The 19,420-nt window shown below is 41.6% G+C and overlaps 1 protein-coding gene across 1 annotated transcript; it reads left to right on the top strand.

Moving 5' to 3' along the window:
• Window positions 1-6,313: 6,313 nt before the first annotated feature.
• Window positions 6,314-15,214, top strand: LOC103185167. Its single transcript, XM_007903547.1, has 5 exons — window positions 6,314-6,396; window positions 7,262-7,633; window positions 7,774-7,860; window positions 12,769-12,870; window positions 14,492-15,214. The coding sequence occupies exons 1-5, from the start codon at window positions 6,342-6,344 to the stop codon at window positions 14,608-14,610; spliced, it is 735 nt and encodes a 244-aa protein (XP_007901738.1). The 5' UTR covers window positions 6,314-6,341; the 3' UTR covers window positions 14,611-15,214.
• Window positions 15,215-19,420: the final 4,206 nt, after the last annotated feature.

The raw sequence follows: 19,420 nt of genomic DNA, 5'->3' as shown, positions 1-19,420 counted from the left end.
ACAGGCAAATAAGGCCGACACAATGCTTAATGTGTCTGAAAGACATGCAACCTTTATCAAAATGCCCTTTGTGCTGTTTCATTGACGCATTGATTCCAAAACGTGTGACAGAGGAGAAAAATGTTACAACGAGGCCCCAAATTCCAGCAATTTGCCTTACAAGTTCACAAGAGAACTTTGGATGAAGAAGATCCTTCGGCCATTTGATCTCATACTTCCAGAATTTCCCACCCTACCGTCTTCCCTTGTCTCCTTCAAGAACCCATCTCAAGACCTTCCGGTTCGACCGTGCCTTCGATCATCCTCCTACCGCTACCCTCCCCCACTGATCCCAACCACCAGCTCGGGTGCGAATCCCTGACTGGTCCAGCGAGTTTGGACATCCTCCAGACATGAAAGGCGCTATGCAAATGTAATGTGTTGTTGTTCCCATCACAGCATCAAGCTGCGTCTTGAATGAGTCCCAACGTCCTGATCTCAACCACTCTTCTTGGCAGCCTGTCTCCAGTTGTTAATTACTCTCTGGAAAAAAAATGTCTTCCTGTCCTTAAATTGCTACTTGCAACTCTAAACCTTTGCCCTCTTGTTTTGCTGTCTTGGTGCATCCGAAAATATTGTTGACTACTTGTACGCAAATGGAACAGCTAATTTCCACACAACAATGTCCCACAAACAGCCGCAAAATGAATGACCAAGTTGTCTGAGGGATTGATAGCCAGGACAGCGGAAGAAACTCTCTTCTCTTTCGGGATTTTTAACATTCACCTGAACAGGCAGATAGGACTACAGGCTCCTCCCAGCATTGCACTCGAGTATTAGCCTGGATTAAAACGTCCCGACATAGGGCATGAACCTACATCTCCTAATTCTACATTCGCTGCCAAACTCTCCAGGATCAAACAACATTCACAGATGGTTGAAATTTTCACCCGTTTGAATTGACAAATCCAATGTTTTCCGTCAGTCTCTTTTGCTCCACAAGAGGGCACCAGACCCATTCAGAAAACCGTTCCTGTCGGAAACCTGGCCATGAAGTATTTTGAGTCCATAAAGTTAGACCGCGGGTTGTAACAGATCCAGGAAAAAAAGGCAACTCTTGGTCACCTGACCCGGCTTTCTGGCACATGTGGTAAAATGACCTTTCTGTGTCAAAAACCAGCCCCAGATCACCACAGCACCCCAGTGCTATAAGCAGATTGGCTCTGGCGAGGAGCCTATATAACAGGATTTATAACAGTATTGCATTTGACGAATTATGTTCTATCCCTCTAAGAATCCCTCTAAATTCCTGTTTGGCTTCCTTGTCATTCCAGATCCTTCTCATGGGCTGGGCTGCCCCCTCCCCATCGCCCCCCGCCCAAGCATCTAGCATTCAGTATATTAACGTCGAGCTGCTCTCTTTACTCCCGCATAACTTCTCTCTAACAGCCCTCTTATCTCCTACTCCTCCTTACCACTCGACCTGCAAGATGACAGCTCCGGAGATGCACGATTCGCTTAATGATCTGAGCACTGCAAAAACACAGCACAAAATGTGAAAGGTCCTGTTGGCCCTTGCTTCCTGGTTCCAAATTTACATCCATGAACTGTCACATTATTGTGTCCAAGCCTCTTAACCATATTATATTCTTCCTCTAGCATCTCAATGTCTCTAGCCTTTCAAAATACACATGTGACTCTTCTGCTACATTTAAGAACACAGCATGTTGTAGTCTTGGCAGTTGCAATGGCAAGCTAATAGGTGTTGCAAATACTGTATCCAGAAATCCAATTCAAACTGACACCAATTATGCCACAGATTTAGTTTCAGTGGTCTTGGTATTTGTGCATACCTTGATAGGTCATCTGGATCCATTGCTCCCAAAGCCCTTTTTAATTTATTTGCAACATCCGTGTCCACTCTCTTTGTCTTTTTCAGTGTTGGTTGGTTTCCTTCTGACGCTGCGTAAGACGTATTCATAAAACAGTGGTGGGTGACTGAGTTTATTTCAGCCTTGATCACAATCCAGTCCACTCCATTAACCACACCCTGTGCCCATTTCCCAATTTATGCTATCTAAACCAGTTCACACTGGCTCGTAATTGATTCTCTCCAAAAGGATCTCTCCAAACTTTCAGTAGAAATCTGGCTACTTTTCCATTTCAACTGCATTTTTAGCTCAGTGTTTGCTATTGTTTTCATTTAGATTCAGTGCCTGGAAATCATATGGACATTTGTTTTTCTGAGCACTTCCTTTCTCTATCTCTCTCTCTGCTGGGGTCAAAATATAAACAAAAGTGGAGAACGAAGAACTGTGTCCAACGGCATAAGAGAGGGCTCTTCCCATGTATTGGTGTCAATGCCCCATTTCTTCAGGTTGGATTTCAAAAAATCTTTATATCTCTTTTCCTGGCTGCCAATACTTCTTTGGCTGGAACTCAATTCAGAATATAGTAGTTGTTTGGGAAGTCTGGAGACTATCAGATGTAACAGTCCCATTTTCCCTTCAAGTTACTGAAATGAGACCCATTTGCACAACCTATTAAGGATTGTGCAATAGAGAATCCCTTAAGAAGTAGCCTCCCCCAAATCTGGCCCACAATTCTCCAGATTATAAAACAGGACTGTTTGTGGGACATTGCTGTGTGCAAATTAGCTGCCATGTTCCGCAAAACAGACCCCAATTGCTAAACTTGCAAAATCTACACTATTTAATGCCAGTGCAGTTTAAGGAAAACAGAGAGATTTTGACAACATGGGTAAAATGCTATATCAAATGCAAGGATTATTATTGATTCGATGATGTTAGTTGTTGGCCTGACTGTGAGAAGGAACGTGTTACACCCTAACCTGCGAACTGGTGTCTCATTTGACTCGGGCACATTCAAAAAACAGTGTGGCTCTTTTCCATTCACTTGGAGTGTCTTATAACTAGTGCTGCTGATGTGCAAGGTTAGAGGTGAAGTTGTCGCATGTGGGCGAGCTATCTTTCATCAGCATAAACCCTCTGAAACCACAATCACCTGTAAGGACTCCATTAAATATTCAACCACACAGTTTTCTGTTTGTTGCAAAGAATTGCCAGTTACTTCCTCATGCGTGTTAAATGGAGCAATTCATCTGCCCCATACAGAAAAGCAAAACACATCCACTTATGTTCAAACATGCTAGAGGAATTTTTTTTATCAATCTGCCTGAAAACAAAATAGAAAAAACATGACCACTTTTATTTTAATCTCAGTTTTAATAAAATAGATTTGTATATCCAAGCTGAAAACTCCAGTTTTAGTGCTTGGAAAATGGTGCATTGCCAGAGATCCTATGCTTCAGATGAGATGTTAAACTGAGGTCCCCTCTGTTTGTTCGTCTGGTTTTTAAAGATCCCACAGCACCGAAAAGAGAAATGAGTTTTTTCCTTGGTACGCTGGCCAACAATCCTCCAGATTATAAAATGGCTCAATTCATTTCATGCTTGTTTGTGAGACATGGTTGCCAAGTTCCCCTACAAATCCACAGTCAGTACACTTTACAATAAATCCTGTGAAGCGTTTTGAGATAATTCGACAGCGTCATTAGACTTGATATCAAAAGCAAGGATAATTATTATTATCTGGCATTACGGAATGCTCCATGGGTTGTAATTGGGAATCTCTTATTAGTTGGGTGTTCCATGTGGCTTGAACCCACGGCCTTTGTCTCAAACATGATGGTTTTACTGCTTGTAGACATTATACTGGAATATTGAAGTAAAAGCTTATCATAAAATACAAACGAATGTCTCAGAAGTCTTAGTGATTTTACCAAGCCCCAGGTTAAGGATAAACTCCTAGTCACACCTTCCATTAATTCCATCTTATCGGATAGGAAGTTTCACATAAAGTTTATGTCACATATCACTAAGCAACCAGAAGTATGACACAGGTATAAGGTCCCACCTCCGGGTGGAGTCAGGAAGAGAGGGAATCTCACCACCGTGACAATGTCCTACATTAATTTAGGTTCCTTGTAATTCAGGTAGATGTCAAGAAAACAATTGGAAACAAAAAGAATCGATGTCTTAAGACGAAACTTGATAAATGAGGAAGAAGAGAATAGAGGGCTGTAGGAGAGATGATTTTGAGGTTTGGGTGCTCACGTGGAGTATAAACACCAATACGGATGATAATCTTTATAATCTTTACATTTTATACAGTGCCTCTCACGTCAGGAGGAAGTTTCAAAGAACTACATAGGATTTACTGTAAAGTGTAGTGACTGTGTATTTTATTGGCAAACGGGGCAGCCGATTTGCGCACAGCGATATCCCGTCTCCATGTCATATCACTTCAGGCAATTTTCCATCATTATCCTGGCTTGTATTCCTGGTCTCATCCGAAATCATCGCAAGGAAAACATTCAAATAAATTTTATAGAAGGATGGCTGCCGCAGGTTAATCGACACAATCGCCCCCACAGCCACCCCCAGCCCCTGTAACATTCACTTTATTTGTAAATGCTCACGTTACTGTAAAGCACTTAAAAAAGATGTCTCTATGTCACGTGAAAGAGAGAGAGAGAGAGGGCGAGAGAGAGCTGTACAAGTGGAAATTGTTGCTGTTGCTGTTGAGCTGGAACCAAGTTAAAGCGGCAGAGAGTGGGTGGGCAGAATGTCAGGCTCAGCAGTAAGGGGGAGTTGGGGCGTCTACACTAGCGTGAGAAATTAGTTCCAGATGTCAGTAAACCACAGAGTACAGAACCACTCTCACGTAGGCAACAATGTGAAGAGGTAACCTATAGACAGGAAAACACACAAAGTGGGTGAGGTGTATCAACCATTTTTTCTTTTTGGTTAGCGTGGTGTCTGATGCATACGGAAATCCATTACCAAGGAGACTCTGCTTACTTTCCCTCACGATAGGAAGATAGTCATTAGATAGTCATTTGGGCACTTCACCCGGTTTGGATAGTTTTCTAGGGTGAGGCTGGTTTTCACCTGAAAAATTATGCAAAAAACAAACCTGCATTTTTCTAACCCCTCGACATTGGAGTCCTGTAGCTCAGTGGTTAGAGCACTCGCTTTGCAAGCGAGAGACCCGAGTACAATTCCAGGCAGGGCGAAACCTTGGGCAAGTTTCCTTACTCCACACGCCTAATAATAATCCCTCCAAAACCAAAAACAATAATAAATTGGTCATTTTCAATCTACGACTGTTTGTGGGACATTGCTGTGCGCAATTGGCTGCCGTGTTCACCCACAGATATACAGTTAATTCACTTTACAGTGTGTTCTGTGAAGCGATTTGGGACGTCCTCCAGACGTGAAAAGCGCTATATCAAATGCAAGGATTGTTATTATTATTATTTTTATTGTCGAAAACATCCCAAATTGCTTTGCAACAGTTGCAGCAGTGGACTCCTGTAGCTCAGTGGTTAGAGCACTCGCCTCTCAAGCGAGAGACCTGGGTTCAATACCCGACAGGGTGAAACCTTGGGTAAGTTTCCTTACTTCCACACGCCTAATAATAAACCCTCAAGAAAAAAAACAATAATAAATTTGTCACTTCAATCCATGACTGTTTGTGGGACACTGCTGTGTGCAATTGGCTGCCGCGTTTCGCCCACAAACATACAGTCAATTCACTTTACAGTATATTCTGTGAAGCGCTTTGAGACGTCTCGAAGACGTGAAAAGCACTATATCAAATGCAAGGATTATTATTATTATTATTGCAGTCAAGTGTAGTGATTCCATTTGTAGGGGCAGCAATTTTGCACAGAGTGAGCCACGAAAAAAAAAGATCCAATTTACCTGGCAGATAGGGCTCTGGGAGCAATCCCCGTCCCCTTCTCTATTCAAATAGTGTCACAGGATCTTTAACATCCATCTCAAGAACAGGTAGACTGGACCTCGTTCTGCACTCTCACCACAGCTGGGTGACTCCAACAATCCAGCGCTTCCTATTTTTCTTCCCACATCCCCCACCCCCGCCACCCAATACCACCCGACCTCACACCAACACCCTCCCACAGTACGCCAACTGTACGTCAATCTATACACTAACCTCTGAAACCTCAACTTACGACCCAGATGGGCGAGTCCTACCAACTGCGTCAGGTTGGCATGGCACGAGTTTTTTTTAATCACCTTGGAATTTGTGATTAGCCTTCAAGTGCACCAGAGCAGTGATCTTTTAAATACTTCCATTTAACAAAGGAGTCCAAAGAGCAAAAAAAAAATAGTTTCAATACGTTAATGTGTAGGCGGGGAATGCTTTTGTCAGCATAACGTCTTGCAAAAAATCACACGAGGTTCATTCATATCACAAGCCCCATCCTTCCGTTTGTTCCGCAGTCTTAACAATCTTGCAGTGAGCGTGTAAGGATGTCTTATACTGTGGTAGCAGTGATATTCAACTTATACCTCTTGTTACTGAAAGGTAAGTCACTTTTTCTTCATTGGAAACAATGAAAAATCTGTTCAGTCATTTGTCATCGTTCTGCACAATGGGGGAGAACTGAATGTTTTGCCGAGAGCTTTGTCCAACATAGACATTGAAGTGAGATTGAGGGGAAATCCTTTAACACTGCCTCGTGGATACAGTTTAACCAGATTATCCAATTTAAAGTTTTGTTGTTTTTAAAACAAAAATCCAGTTTAGTTTCTACTTAACCAGGTATCAACCTGGCCACATTGGTCACACTCTCACTCCGAGTCAGAAGATTAAAGGGTCAAGCTCCCACCTCTGAATATTTGAACTCAAAGCCTAGGCTAATATTCCCAATGCAGTGCCGGTGGGAGTGTCACACTGTCAGAGGCGCTGTCATTGAGACGTTAAACCTGAGCCCCGTCTGCGCCCGTTCAGGTGAGCGTTAAAGATCCTGCGGCCCTATTTGAAAAGCGAAGGGAGTTTCTCCCGGCATCTTGGCCATCAATCCCCAGATAAGAATTGGTCATTCACTTTGTGGCTGTTTGCGGGACATTTCTGAGTGTGAATTGGCTGTTGTGCTTGTCTACAAATACACAGTTTCTACACTTTACACTAGATTCTGTGAAGCGCTTTGAGATGTGATAAGGCACGCCGATATTTTTACTACTAGCGACCTGTTGCTGTTGATCAGTGCAACGTTTGAAGCAAGTATATAACATGAAGATTCAAATACTCATGCGCCTTGCACCAAGGTACTTTCCCAGAGAGTTTAACAAAGTTAACAACCAGTTCTTGCACATTTCTCAACAAATAACCTTGTGTGTGTGTGTGTGTGTGTGTGTGTGTTTCTCTCTCTCTCTCTTTCTCTCTGCAGGTCAAACTGTGAACCTAACGCAAGACGTTGAAACGCAACTGATCAACGCCACTGTGGGAGAACAGGTGCTATTCTCTACCAATTGCTCGCCGTGCATCAATCGATCCGTAGAGTGGAAGTATCTCTCTGACGCTGTCAGATGCTCAGACCCCAAAGAGCACTCCGACCATACTGTACGCTCCATCGTAATGGTGTCAGACGACATTGACAAGGCGAGAGTTTTTGACATTTACAAGGATCGGGTCAATTTTTACACAAACAGCTCATTGCAACTGTTACACATTCAGCTGAATGATTCAGGATGTTACACACTAACGATAACAGACCCTCAAGGGAAGATAGTGACGTTGAGAAAAGTGCTATCAGTCTTTGGTAAGTTTCCCAAAAGGCATTTTTGTAAAGATGTTTATATATATATTTATATATAATATTTATTATATACGTGTACAAAATATAAAGAGGCAGTTTCAATCTCATTGCGCTTTCTAATAGGACCCTGTGTCCCATTTTAGAAGCAGAAACAAGCAAGCCGCACATCGATGGTAAAAACGACACATTAACAATTAAAATTGATGAGAACGACAGGTGGAAAAGTATTGGTAAGCTTTTAAGTTTCACTGTTTTAATTTCCCCCGATCAGGACTGCTCCTGCTCCTGCTCCTGAAATGGATTGGAATCGAATAATAATATAATAATAATCCTTGCATTTGATATAGCGCCTTATCACGTCGTTGAGACGTCTTAATGTGCTTCACAGAACGAATTGTAAAGTGGATTGACTGTGTAGTTTGTGGGCGAAATGCAGCAGCCAATTGCACAGAGCAGTGTCCTACAAACCATCATGGATTTAGTGACAAATTTTAAAGAAATTCTGTTATTTTGATGAATTAATACCCCTGGAAATCCGATCCGCCAATCGGCTAACAACCGGGTTCCTACTTACAGTTAGGTAAGCAAAGGCGAGTGAAAAAAGGAACCTTGTGTAATGTTTTGCCTCCTGGCCGGGAATCGAACCCAGATCCTATCGCTTGCGAGGCGAGTGCTCTAACCAATACGCTACAGGACCTCACATTCAAAAAGCAAAGAGAAATGTTTAATACTGTCATAAACGTTTCCGGAAAAATCGGAATTGCAAAAAGTACAGATAGAGTTATCAATACTTACCCTCCCCCCTTGAGTCTGGTACATAAAAAAAATCTCTAGCATTGAATGCAAGTTATGTTGTCCATTAGGTGCTGAGTGAAAATATAATGAATGTAATTCGAAGGGTGGGGACTTGGGTAAAGAAATTGAGCAAAATGGAGAAAACAAGAGACAGATATCTTCTCCTCTTTGTTCACCTGTTAAAACCTTCCCTGCAAAAATCCAACTTAGAGCAATGCAAGGCTTACACTGTAACAGCCATGAAATTGACAGGCCTCACAAAGGTCATAGTTGGCGTGGCAAGAGAGAAAATTATTTGGAGGAAAGTCAGCAGTGATTGTTAAAGTGTAGTGTCTTCAGCCATGACCAATACCAATTTCACTATTCGGACATGGTCTTTAAATCCTTCAAGCCCAAGTTGAGTATCGCTCAGCTGAATCGCCATGTTGGGTATGTTAGAGATGATTAATTGTGTATATAATGAACTGTCACATAATCTCAAGTTGGGCAAGTTTCCTTACTCCACACAGAGCCTAATAATAATCCCTCCAAAACCAAAAACAATAATAAATTGGTCATTTTCAATCTACGACTGTTTGTGGGACATTGCTGTACGCAATTGGCTTCCGCGTCCGCCCACAAATATACAGTCAATTCACTTTACAGTGTGTTCTGTGAAGCGCTTTGGGACGTCCTCCCGACGTGAAAAGCGCTATATCAAATGCAAGGATTATTTTTATTATTATTATTATCTCCCTACCTTTGAAACCCTCTTCAAGGTATTTCTTTACCTAGAGGATATTTAGCTCCTGGAACAGTTTGCCAGGAAGAGTGGTTGAGGCCAAGACATTGGACTTGTTTCAAAAAGCAGCTTGATGCTGTGATGGGAGGATGGGTGTCTTCTGGAAGGGTGAGGTCAAACGAACAGAAAGACCTTCTTCCTGCAAACCAATCTTGTGAATGTATTCTCTTCACAGTACCTTTGGTTCGCACCTCAAATTCCTTGGCCCCCATTCCTCTTCTGCCTGCTTTGAGGTCCCCATCACCTCTGTGAAGCACTTTGATATGCTCATCCCACTTGAAAGGCGATACTTAAGTGCAAGTTCTAATGATAATAATACTAATAATGATAATCCACGCATTTGATATAGCGCTTTGTCATGTCGTCGAGGTGTCTCAAAGTGCTTCACAGGATTTTTATCGCAGAAGTGCAGTGACTATGTATTGGTCGGCAGCCAATTTGCACACAGCGATGTCTCACAAACAGCGGTGGCCTATGCTCTCTGCGTTGAATATTGCTCTTTGCTACGTTGTGTTGTTCGCTTTAGGCGGTTACCTTCATAATGATTGTTTCAAAGTTTGCAGGGTTCCTCTATTGCTGTTTATTTTTGTGGCCCATATCAGATTGCTTTCAGGTTACAGTCAAGTGCTAGGAATGCACGGCAGGTTGATCAGCATCTGAAAGAGAAAAGTAGGTTAGAGTTCGAAAGGTATGCATTGACCTACAAACACTCAGTTAATACACTTCACTGTAAATCCTGTGAAGCGCTTTAAGATGTCTTCCTGACGTGAAAGCTGCCATCTCAGATGCAGCGATCATTGTTACTATTACAGTGCCCCTTCTTCATCACCCCGGTTCTCAGCACAGGTCTCACCCGAATCGTTAACCACTCACTCTCTTTTTCTGACGCTGTTTCACCCATGTTGTGTTTTCAGTGTTTCACAGACTTGCAAAGTTTACGGTTTATCTTTTTATCTCCACCTTGCTTTATAATCTCTCTCTTTAACCCTGCTTCTACACCGCACCATAAAATGGCCTAGTTTGACAGAGACTTGAGCAGGTGAGAATTTCCACTACCCGCTTGCAATTGACGCTCCAAGCAGGGCCGGGGGGAAACACTGCATTGTCGGAAGGTGCTGTTGATGAGGCCTGGTTAGAGGCAATAAAGATCCTTAGGCACGATTCAATAAGAAAAGGGAGATTCTCCCGGCATCCTCCCGACCAAAAGTCCCCCAAATAAAATTGGTCACTCACTTTACGGCTGTTTGTGGGGTCACTGCTCTGCGCAAAAACACAGAGTCACTACACTTTAACAGTGAAAACCGTGAAGTGCTTTGGGATGTTCTCCTGATTTGAAAACCTCTGTAGGATCCAATGCAAGGATTATGATTATGTTGTAAGTTATGGGGAGCTTCAAGTCTGCAGGCTCAGATGCATGGACAGAGGTTGGGTATAATGGGCCAAATGGCCTTCTTTTAAGCATTGCATATTTTCAGGCTAAACTTCTGTGGCTTGTTCGGTCGTGAGCTCTAGTGAGGCTTGTATTTGTTTACTTAGTAGGAATCTTTTTGTTATTCAACTAGCAGATCACTTTCTGGGTAAAATAATCCCTTCAAGTTTTAAAAATAATAATAATAATTTGGTCACTCAAACCACGACTGGTTGTGGGACGCTGCCGTGTGCAATTGGCTCATTTCGCCATCAAACATCCGGTCAATTCACTTTACAATATATTCTGTAAAGCGCTTTGAGATGTTTCAACGACATGATAAGGTGCTGTATCAAATGCAAGAATTGTTATTGTTATTTCCAATAATGGGAGACAGTCAGATTCTTTCAATTATTATAAAGTTACAGTGCGGTAGCCGCCGGACTTCACTTTCACTCTCCTCCGAAAGAAAAATTAAATCTACCTTTTAAACTTGAACATTAATGCACATCACTGAGGGACGATGGTATCAGGTTGCTTGTTATATAATGTAACTTATCTGTGGTCGTATCAGCAGAATGCTCCAGCAATGCCAACACTGAATTACAAGAGGACCATTAAATTAACCACAGCATTTTATTGATCCAAGGTGGAACTGATATGATCAAAATGTGAACTGTTGATAAGAATCTTCCAAAGCACAAATCTCTATACAGGATATTCTAATAACTCAGATGCCTATGTTTCAAAGAAACGTGGCATTTTAACACAGGACCAAAGCAGAGCGCAATTGGAGAATTTCTTTTTCTCAATCCACAGGTCTATTAAGTTACTATGTCTGTTCACTTTCCCTCTACCTCTTCTGAGTTTGAATCCGTGGGCTCCTTGTTATGGATTTTCTGACCTTGTTAAATGTTTTAAGGTTTAAGTTTTTTGTTCAGCCGGGTGACTGATGTGCACAGAAACCCATCATCAACCTTAAGAATATCCAAACCAAACTGAAAGTTTTACATACGTACCCCACTTACATGGGAAAGATTTCCTGGGTCTGGAATGTTCATGTTCATCTCACACACACACACACACACTGCTTTGTCCAGTTAAGACCATCCTACCTGTTAGGGCTTTGACTTGCAGAATAACTATGGAGTCTATGAAGATTTCATTGCTATCTCCCCTGAAGTCTCTTTAGTGTAAACCTTGCTTTTGTCTGCAGCCTCTGATAAGCGCTTTGAAATGTCTCGAAGATGTGATACGGCGCTATATCAAATGCAAGGATTGTTATTATTACCATCTCAGGTGCAAAGAAAATAAACAAATGCTTTGGCATTTTCAATGGTATCAGAGTTGTTTGCAGTTGTAGTATTTTTTGTTCACAGTATAAATGGTATTTTAAATCTATATTAGAGAAAATCAATACCATTGGCTTACCCAAAACTATTATCATTCCTTCGCACTATTTAAATGCTCTAAGATACTACCCTGCGTGAAAGGCGCTCGTATAAATGCAAGTTGCTTTGTTGTTGAAATATCCAGTTCAGGGTCATTTTAGTTAGAAAGCTGGAGAAATATTCTGGTATAAAAAACAAGGAGCACTCAATCAAAGAGTTACTTAATTCTGTCTCGATTTTTCTATCTTGTCCACCCCATCCCCCCAACCGCCCCCCCCCCAACCAGCTCGCCTATTCCACTGTTCACCCGCTTAAATGCAGAATAATTAAATCTGAACCATCTGTTCATCTCTTTTAGACATTTTGCCTGTGTTAAACAGATTGTTAAGGTTCAGATCTTAATGATTTCAGCAATACATCCCCTGAATTTTCTTTAGTGTAAACATTGCTTGCTTCGGTAGCCTCTTGTAATTTAAGTAACGTAATCCTTGCATTTGATATAGGGCCTTATCACGTCTTTGAAATGTCTGATAGCGCTTCACAGAATATACTGTAAAGTGAATTGACTGTATATTTTGTGGGCAAAACATGCAACCAATTGCTCACAGCCGTGTCCTACAAACAGTCACGGATTTATATTATTGTATGTTTTAAAATATATTTAGAGTAAAACCTTGCAAAGAGCTTTGAGACATCTCAATGATGTGATAAGGTGCATTATAATGCATTATAAAACAAGACTGCTCTCTCTCTCTTCCCAAAGGCATCATCATTGGTGCTATTGTGCTTGTTGCAGCCTGTGCACTGTTCATTGTAGCCATTGGACATTTCATAAAGAAAAGGAGAAAAGGCGGTAGACTTGCTGGTGAGTGAGATTTCTGAAGGAACCATCGTAAACACTTCAACTATTTTAATTTATTTTTTACTGAAATAAACTGGCAAAAAATGTTTTAAATATTCTAGTCCAATTGTATGCAAAGTATGTGTCTGTTGTGGGAGTTTCAAGAGAGAGGTAGACAAAAATGTGAAAATAGAGGCTTGAAGGGGTTTGGAGATAAGGCAGACAGTGGGATTGAATGAATATCTTGGCCTCCTTGTATATTGTAAATGTCTATGATTTTATGAAAGGACTTTGATAGACTGTTTAGACTGACTCACCCACAAAGATCACCCACCTAAGGAAAAAAGGGAAAGATTAGAAGAAATTTCTTCAAATAGAGAGATACTTGAATGCTCTGTTCTACAAACCACTGTTGAGGCTACATTTAAAATCCAATTGGATAAATAATATTGAAGGGTACGAGAGAAAAGATTAAGGCAATTGATTGATTAGAGTAGATAGGCAGCTCAAACCAGCACAGATACAATGTGCTGAATTGCCCCCTTCTGTGTTGTAAACTTTCTATTGTCATTACTAAAAAAATGTGAATTAAGTAGTATCTTAACACAAACTAGAATATTTTCATGTCACACTTTTCCACTTTCTGTTTTTGTCATTTATGCACATTGAATAATACTTTACATGGCAAAATGAGTCATAACTTCTAAAACGCCTTTATTTCAAAGGCAATCGCAGGCTGGGGATAAACCCCCTCCCGCCCACAGTAAAAATAATTGGTCATTCACTTAATGGCTGTTCATGGGACTTGAACTGCTGTGGGGTCCTGGAGTCCTGACTGCCGTGCACATATTGCCTGTAAAATGCACAGGCGCTATAGTTTACAGTAAATCCTGCAAAGAGCTTTGAGAATTTGAATGACACAATTGAGGCAAATGCTTGGAGTTTTATTCTTTTTATTATTATTATCTTATTTATTATTATTATCATCCTTAGGTTAACATGTTCCTAAGGTCCTCTCTGCCTGTTCAGGTCGATGTTAAAGTGTCTATCTCACTATATGAAAATAGATAGGAGTTTCTCCTGGTGTCCTGACCAACAATCTCTTCAGATAGAATTGGTCATTCACTTCACATCAAACAACAACAACAAGGTTCCATTTATAGAGCACCTTTCATGTCGGGAGGACGTCCCAAGGCGCTGTATAGTTGGGTCATGACCCGAGCAGGGGGGAAATGGTCAGGGTGAGGGGAGGGAAGGGAGGGAGCGAGGAGTGGGTAGAGAGTTGAGAGGGGAGCTGAAGGCACGGTCAAAGAGAAAGGTCTTGAGACAGGCCTTGAAGAAGGAAAGGGAGGAGGCGGCGAAGGTACTGGGGGATAGAGTTCCAGAGCCTAGGGGCTGAGAGGCTGAAGGCCCGGCCACCAATGGTAGGGCGGTTGGGGCTGGGGATGTGAAGCAGACCGGAGCCAGAGGAACGGAGGGTACGGGCAGGTAAGTAGGGGCAAAGTAAGACTTGCACTTACAAAATATACAGTAGTACTTTACAATAAATCCTGTGAAACATGAAGGAACGTTAAATCAAATGAAAGGCTTATTAGTGGATGAGGTGCTGATAATTATTAATTATTGTGATTATTATTATTAACAGATGAGAAGATCAATGAGGACTTGAACAATGATAATCCAATGGTGGTTTACTCAACATTTGTAGGCGGATTTCACGAATTCGGGAGGTCGCTTCAAAATGCCTCTCTCAACCAAACCTGAATGACATAGAGGGAGATTGCGTATGATAAGTGCGTACATCACATGATAAAAATATGCACATTTGCCACTGCAATGCATTTCATTGCACTGCACTGAAAAGGAAATGGGGACTGGGAACTGAATTTGTATGGCAGCATAGCTGGACATGTTTCAGTTAAGAGCTCTTTGAGTTGGGTTGATGAAGTGTTGTGGCCATCTAAGAATGAAGGCGATTCAAGCCTTGAAGTTGCTGCTTATCACACTTTCTTTCCAGATACTGTATGTAGTTCACTGATTCCGATTAAGGATTTTGTAACTAATTCTGCGGTTATCTCAGCCGGCCTTTCATTTTTCTAAAACACAAACGCTAAACTGCGATTCCACAGTGCAGTTTTGTTCATTAACCTTTATCATATTTGATTGCACTGTTAAATAAATATGTTTGCATTTGATCAAACCCAGTTAGTTTTACCTGAAAGGGACAATGTTCAAGTGTAAACATCGCAACATAGCACAGAAATCCCATATTGGGCATAAACTAGTCCTTGTAAATTTTCTTTGTGTGTTCAATTGATTTTTTTCTTTTTGCCAAGCAAATATGACTGGTTGATTTATTCCACTGAATTAAACTGCTATTTATAACAAATTAAGATGTTTGGATGTTGCCGTATGACATACTGGTTGTTTAGTAAGCTTGAGTCATCCACCCCAAAGTCATCAGAACACAGTAAAACAGGAAGAGGAGGAGGCTATTCAGTCATCCAGCCTGCTCCACCTTTTCAGATCTCGGCTGATGTTTTAATCCCAGTGCACCACCCTTTCTCCATACCCTTTAATACATTTGCCTGCAAGCACACACAGTCACTACACTTTACAGTTAATCCTGCGGAGTGCTTTGAGATGTCCTCCGGACGTGAAAGACACTATATCAATGGCAAATGTTTAAAGATGTAGTGCATAATTCTCAGCGGTCACGTATTCCCTTGAGGAATAAGGGTACCACAGGAAAAGCAGTTCATCCGTGGCTAACTGGAGCAGTTAGAGAACGTATAAAACTAAAAGAAAAGGCCTATAAAACTGCCCAAAAGAGTAGCAAACCTGAGGACTGGGAGTGTTTTAGGGACGAACAAAGGAAAACCAAAAACCTCATTAAGAGTGAGAAAATGGCTTATTAGGAACATTAAGACAGATTGTAAGAGTTTTTATAAATACATTAAGAGGAATAGGCTAGCATGTGGGTCCATTACAGGCAGAGACAGGAGGAATTATAATGGGGGATAAGGATATGCCGGAGTCCCTAAATAAATACTTTGCTTCTGTCTTCACGTTAGAAGACACAAGAAGTTTACCAGAAATAGATATGAACCAAGGGGCTAATGATAGGGAGCAACTTAGGGAAATTTACATTAGCAAAGAATTGGTGCTAGGGAAATTGTTGGCATTAAAAAGTGACAAGTCCCCTGGATCTGATGGTTTACCTCCTTGGATTTTAAAAGAGGTAGCTCATGAGATAGCGGAGGCCTTGCGTCTGATCTTCCAAAATTCTTTGGATTCTGGAACGGTTCCCATTGATTGGAAGATCGCAAATGTCACACCACTATTTAAGAAGGGTGGGAGAGAAAAGATGGGAAACTATAGACCAGTTAGTCTGATATCGGTGGTAGGGAAAATTCTACAATCCTTAATTAAGGATGTCGTAGTGGGATACCTAGAGGATCACAATATGATTAGACAGAGTCAACATGGCTTTACAAGAAGGAAGTTATGCTTAACAAATCTTAGATTTTTTTGAGAACATATCAAGTAGATTAGATAGGGGGGAATCAGTGGATATAGTGTATTTAGATTTCCAAAAGGCATTGGATACGGTGCCGCATAAAAGATTGATCCACAAGTTTAGGGCCCGTGGAATTAAGGGGAATATATTAGCATGGATTGAAGAATGGCTATCGGGAAAAACGGGTCCTTCTCAGATTGGCGGGATGTGACTCGTGGAATGCCACAAGGATCAGTGCTTGGGCCTCAACTATTTACGATCTACATCAACGATCTAGATGAGGACATCGAACTTAATATATCCAAATTTGCGGATGACACTAAACTAGGAGGGAGAGTAAACACCGAGGATGACATTAAAAAAATGATATACAGATAGGCTAGGGGAGTGGGCAAATAGGTGGCAGATGAAGTAAAATGTAGGGAAGTGTGAAGTCATCCACCTAGGTGTCAAAACCAGTAGAGCAGATTATTTTTTAGAAGGGGAGAAAATAGATAGAATAGATAGATAGTTATGAGTTATAAGGATAGGTTGAGCAATTTAGGCCTATATTCTCTAGAATATAGAAGAATAAGAGGTAATCTTATAGAAACCTATAACATTATTAAGGGGCACAACAGAATAGATAGTCGGAGACTTCTTCCCCTGGTTGGAGAAACTATAACCAGGGGTCACAGTCTTAAAATTGGGGTAAGCCCTTTTACACTGAGTTGAGGAAAAACTTCTTCACTCAGAGGGTGGTGAATTTATGAAATTCTCTACCCCAAAGGGCTGTAGATGCTCAGTCATTGAACATATTCAAGACTGAGATTGATAGATTTCTTGTGGATAAAGGGATTAAGGGATATGGGGATAAGGCAGGTAGGTGGAGTTAGAATAGATCAGCCATGATCTTATTGAATGGCGGGGTAGGCTAGAGGGGCCGAATGGCCTACTCCTGCTCCTAATTCTTATGTTCTTATGTTTTTATGACCACTCAATCCTTCTCCACTGCCCCTCCTCCCACCTCAACCTTCAAGGTTGTCCTTGACTGGTTCAGGTCCTGCCTTTCACACCGCCTCCACTTCGTCGTAGCAAACAGCTTCTCCTCCAGCCCCCTCACCGTCTCGTGCGGCGTTCTTCAGGGTTCTGTCCTCGGTCCCCTCCTCTTCACCCTCTACATGCTCTCCCTTGGTGACGCCCACAGATGTAAAGTCAATTCACTTTACAGTACATTCTGTGAATATACTGTGAATATTCTGTGAAGCGCTTTGAGACGTCTCGAAGACGTCAAATGCAAATGCAAGGATTATTCTTCTTATTATTATTATTTGGGACATCCTCCCGATGTGAAAGGTGTTCTATAAATGTAATTTTGTTGTTGTTGTTCGTGTCGGAAAGACATCTAATAATAATAATAATACTCAAAGGGTTTGACAGCTTTCTGGAGCAGAAGATAGCATATTTTCACAGCCTCTCTGTGTGAAGAAATGCTTCCTGAACTCAGTTCTAGCTGTCTTAGATCTGATTTTAAGGCTCTGCCGTCTTCTTTGTTAATCATCCATTTAAACTAGCACTCGCCTCGCAAAGCGAGAGGACCCAGGTTCGATTGGCAGATCGCTTTTCCGGGAATAATAACCCCTTTTAAAAAAAAAGTAATAATAATAATAATTTGGTCACTCAATCCACAATTGCTTGTGGGACACTGATGTGTACAATTGGCACCTTGCGTTTTGCCCAGAAAATATACAGTCGATTCACTTTCCAGTATATTCTGCAAGCGCTTTGAGATGTCTTAATGACGTGATGAGATGCTACATCAAATGCAAGGATTATTATTATTAAAGAAAATCGAAACAAAGTAAAAGGATGTAAAAGGAATAAAAAGACATCACATTGCCTAACTGAGACAGCCATCAATAATAATACCAACTTGCATTTATACAGCTCCCTTCACTTAAGATGATGTCGGAGCACCCGGGAAGAGAGGGGAGAGATGCAGGGAGGAGTGACTATATTAATAACAGCTGTAAACCAGGACTGAAAGGATTACTTTTAAAAGAGCTAGCACGGATACAATGGGCCAGATGGCCTTCTTCTGTATTGTAGATTTCTATAGTTCTATGCGGAAACCCATCACCATGCTTAAGAGTATCCAAACTAGACTGAGAATTCCTTACATCCCATCTACACATGGAAACTCCCTTTGTTTGGAATTGAAAAGCGCACTTTCTCACCAGAAGGATGCACCATGCTTACCTAGTTCTAGCGAATATTAGGCGCAGGTTGGCAAGACCCAAGGCTTGGGGAACCCAGAGTGTGCATTGGGATAAGACTTAAACCAGCTAAAACCATGTAGCTTGCCATTGAAAGCACTGTCTGGCAAGCTTCCCACTGCTGACCAGCTAAGAAACAACCAAGTTATTAGGGCTTTAGCTTGCAAGGTTAACAGGAGCTGAGAGGGAAGATTTCCTGCCCCCAGGGACCAGTTTACCCCTCCAAGTCCTGCCGATGAGCCAGGCTGAGCTGTGCTGCCATCAGCAGTGTCCTAGAATACTGCGGACCCGTCTGACTCAGGAACCGGACTGCCAAAACTGCCACAGAGAGTTGACTCGATTCTAACATTTGATTGCCAAGCATATTGCCAAGCTCCACGGAGAACCCACTTGCCTCTCCACCAAGGAGGATACGCATTCTTGGCCATTTGACCAACAACAAGCCGGGATTTGCGCCCACACTAGGTGGATGGCAGGTGCCAGTAACTGTGAGTTTAAGAATAATAATAATAATAATAATAATCCTTGCATTTGATATAGCGCTTTTCACGTCTTCTAGACGTCTCAAAGCACTTCACAGAATATACTGTAAAGTGAATTGAATGTATATTTGTGGGCGAAAGTCACGAATGTCCCGAAGTGGGGCTTGAACCTGCAAACTTCTGCTCAAGAGGTGAGAGTGCTACCGACTGAGCCAGTATGACACCATGTTCTTCCCAATCTATGCACTGAAAGCTACGAGGCAATTCTACCCTTCTTTTAAATTTTCGATTCTTTCAAGAACAAATTTGATACATTT

This window comes from Callorhinchus milii, unplaced genomic scaffold (genome assembly GCF_018977255.1).
Source record: "Callorhinchus milii isolate IMCB2004 unplaced genomic scaffold, IMCB_Cmil_1.0 Scaffold4, whole genome shotgun sequence".
Taxonomy (NCBI): Eukaryota; Metazoa; Chordata; class Chondrichthyes; order Chimaeriformes; family Callorhinchidae; genus Callorhinchus; species Callorhinchus milii.
Note: the sequence above shows the minus strand (reverse complement) of the source record. Positions and strands in the feature narration are given on the sequence as shown.

What these genes read in the sequence shown, in the direction of transcription:
- LOC103185167 (XM_007903547.1), top strand. Translation starts at nt 6,342, where the DNA reads ATGTCTTATACTGTGGTAGCAGTGATATTCAACTTATACCTCTTGTTA. An exon ending in ATACCTCTTGTTACTGAAAG is followed by an intron (nt 6,397 to 7,261) that starts GTAAGTCACTTT and finishes TTCTCTCTGCAG; the next exon opens with GTCAAACTGTGAACCTAACG. An exon ending in AAAAGGCGGTAGACTTGCTG is followed by an intron (nt 12,871 to 14,491) that starts GTGAGTGAGATT and finishes TATTATTAACAG; the next exon opens with ATGAGAAGATCAATGAGGAC.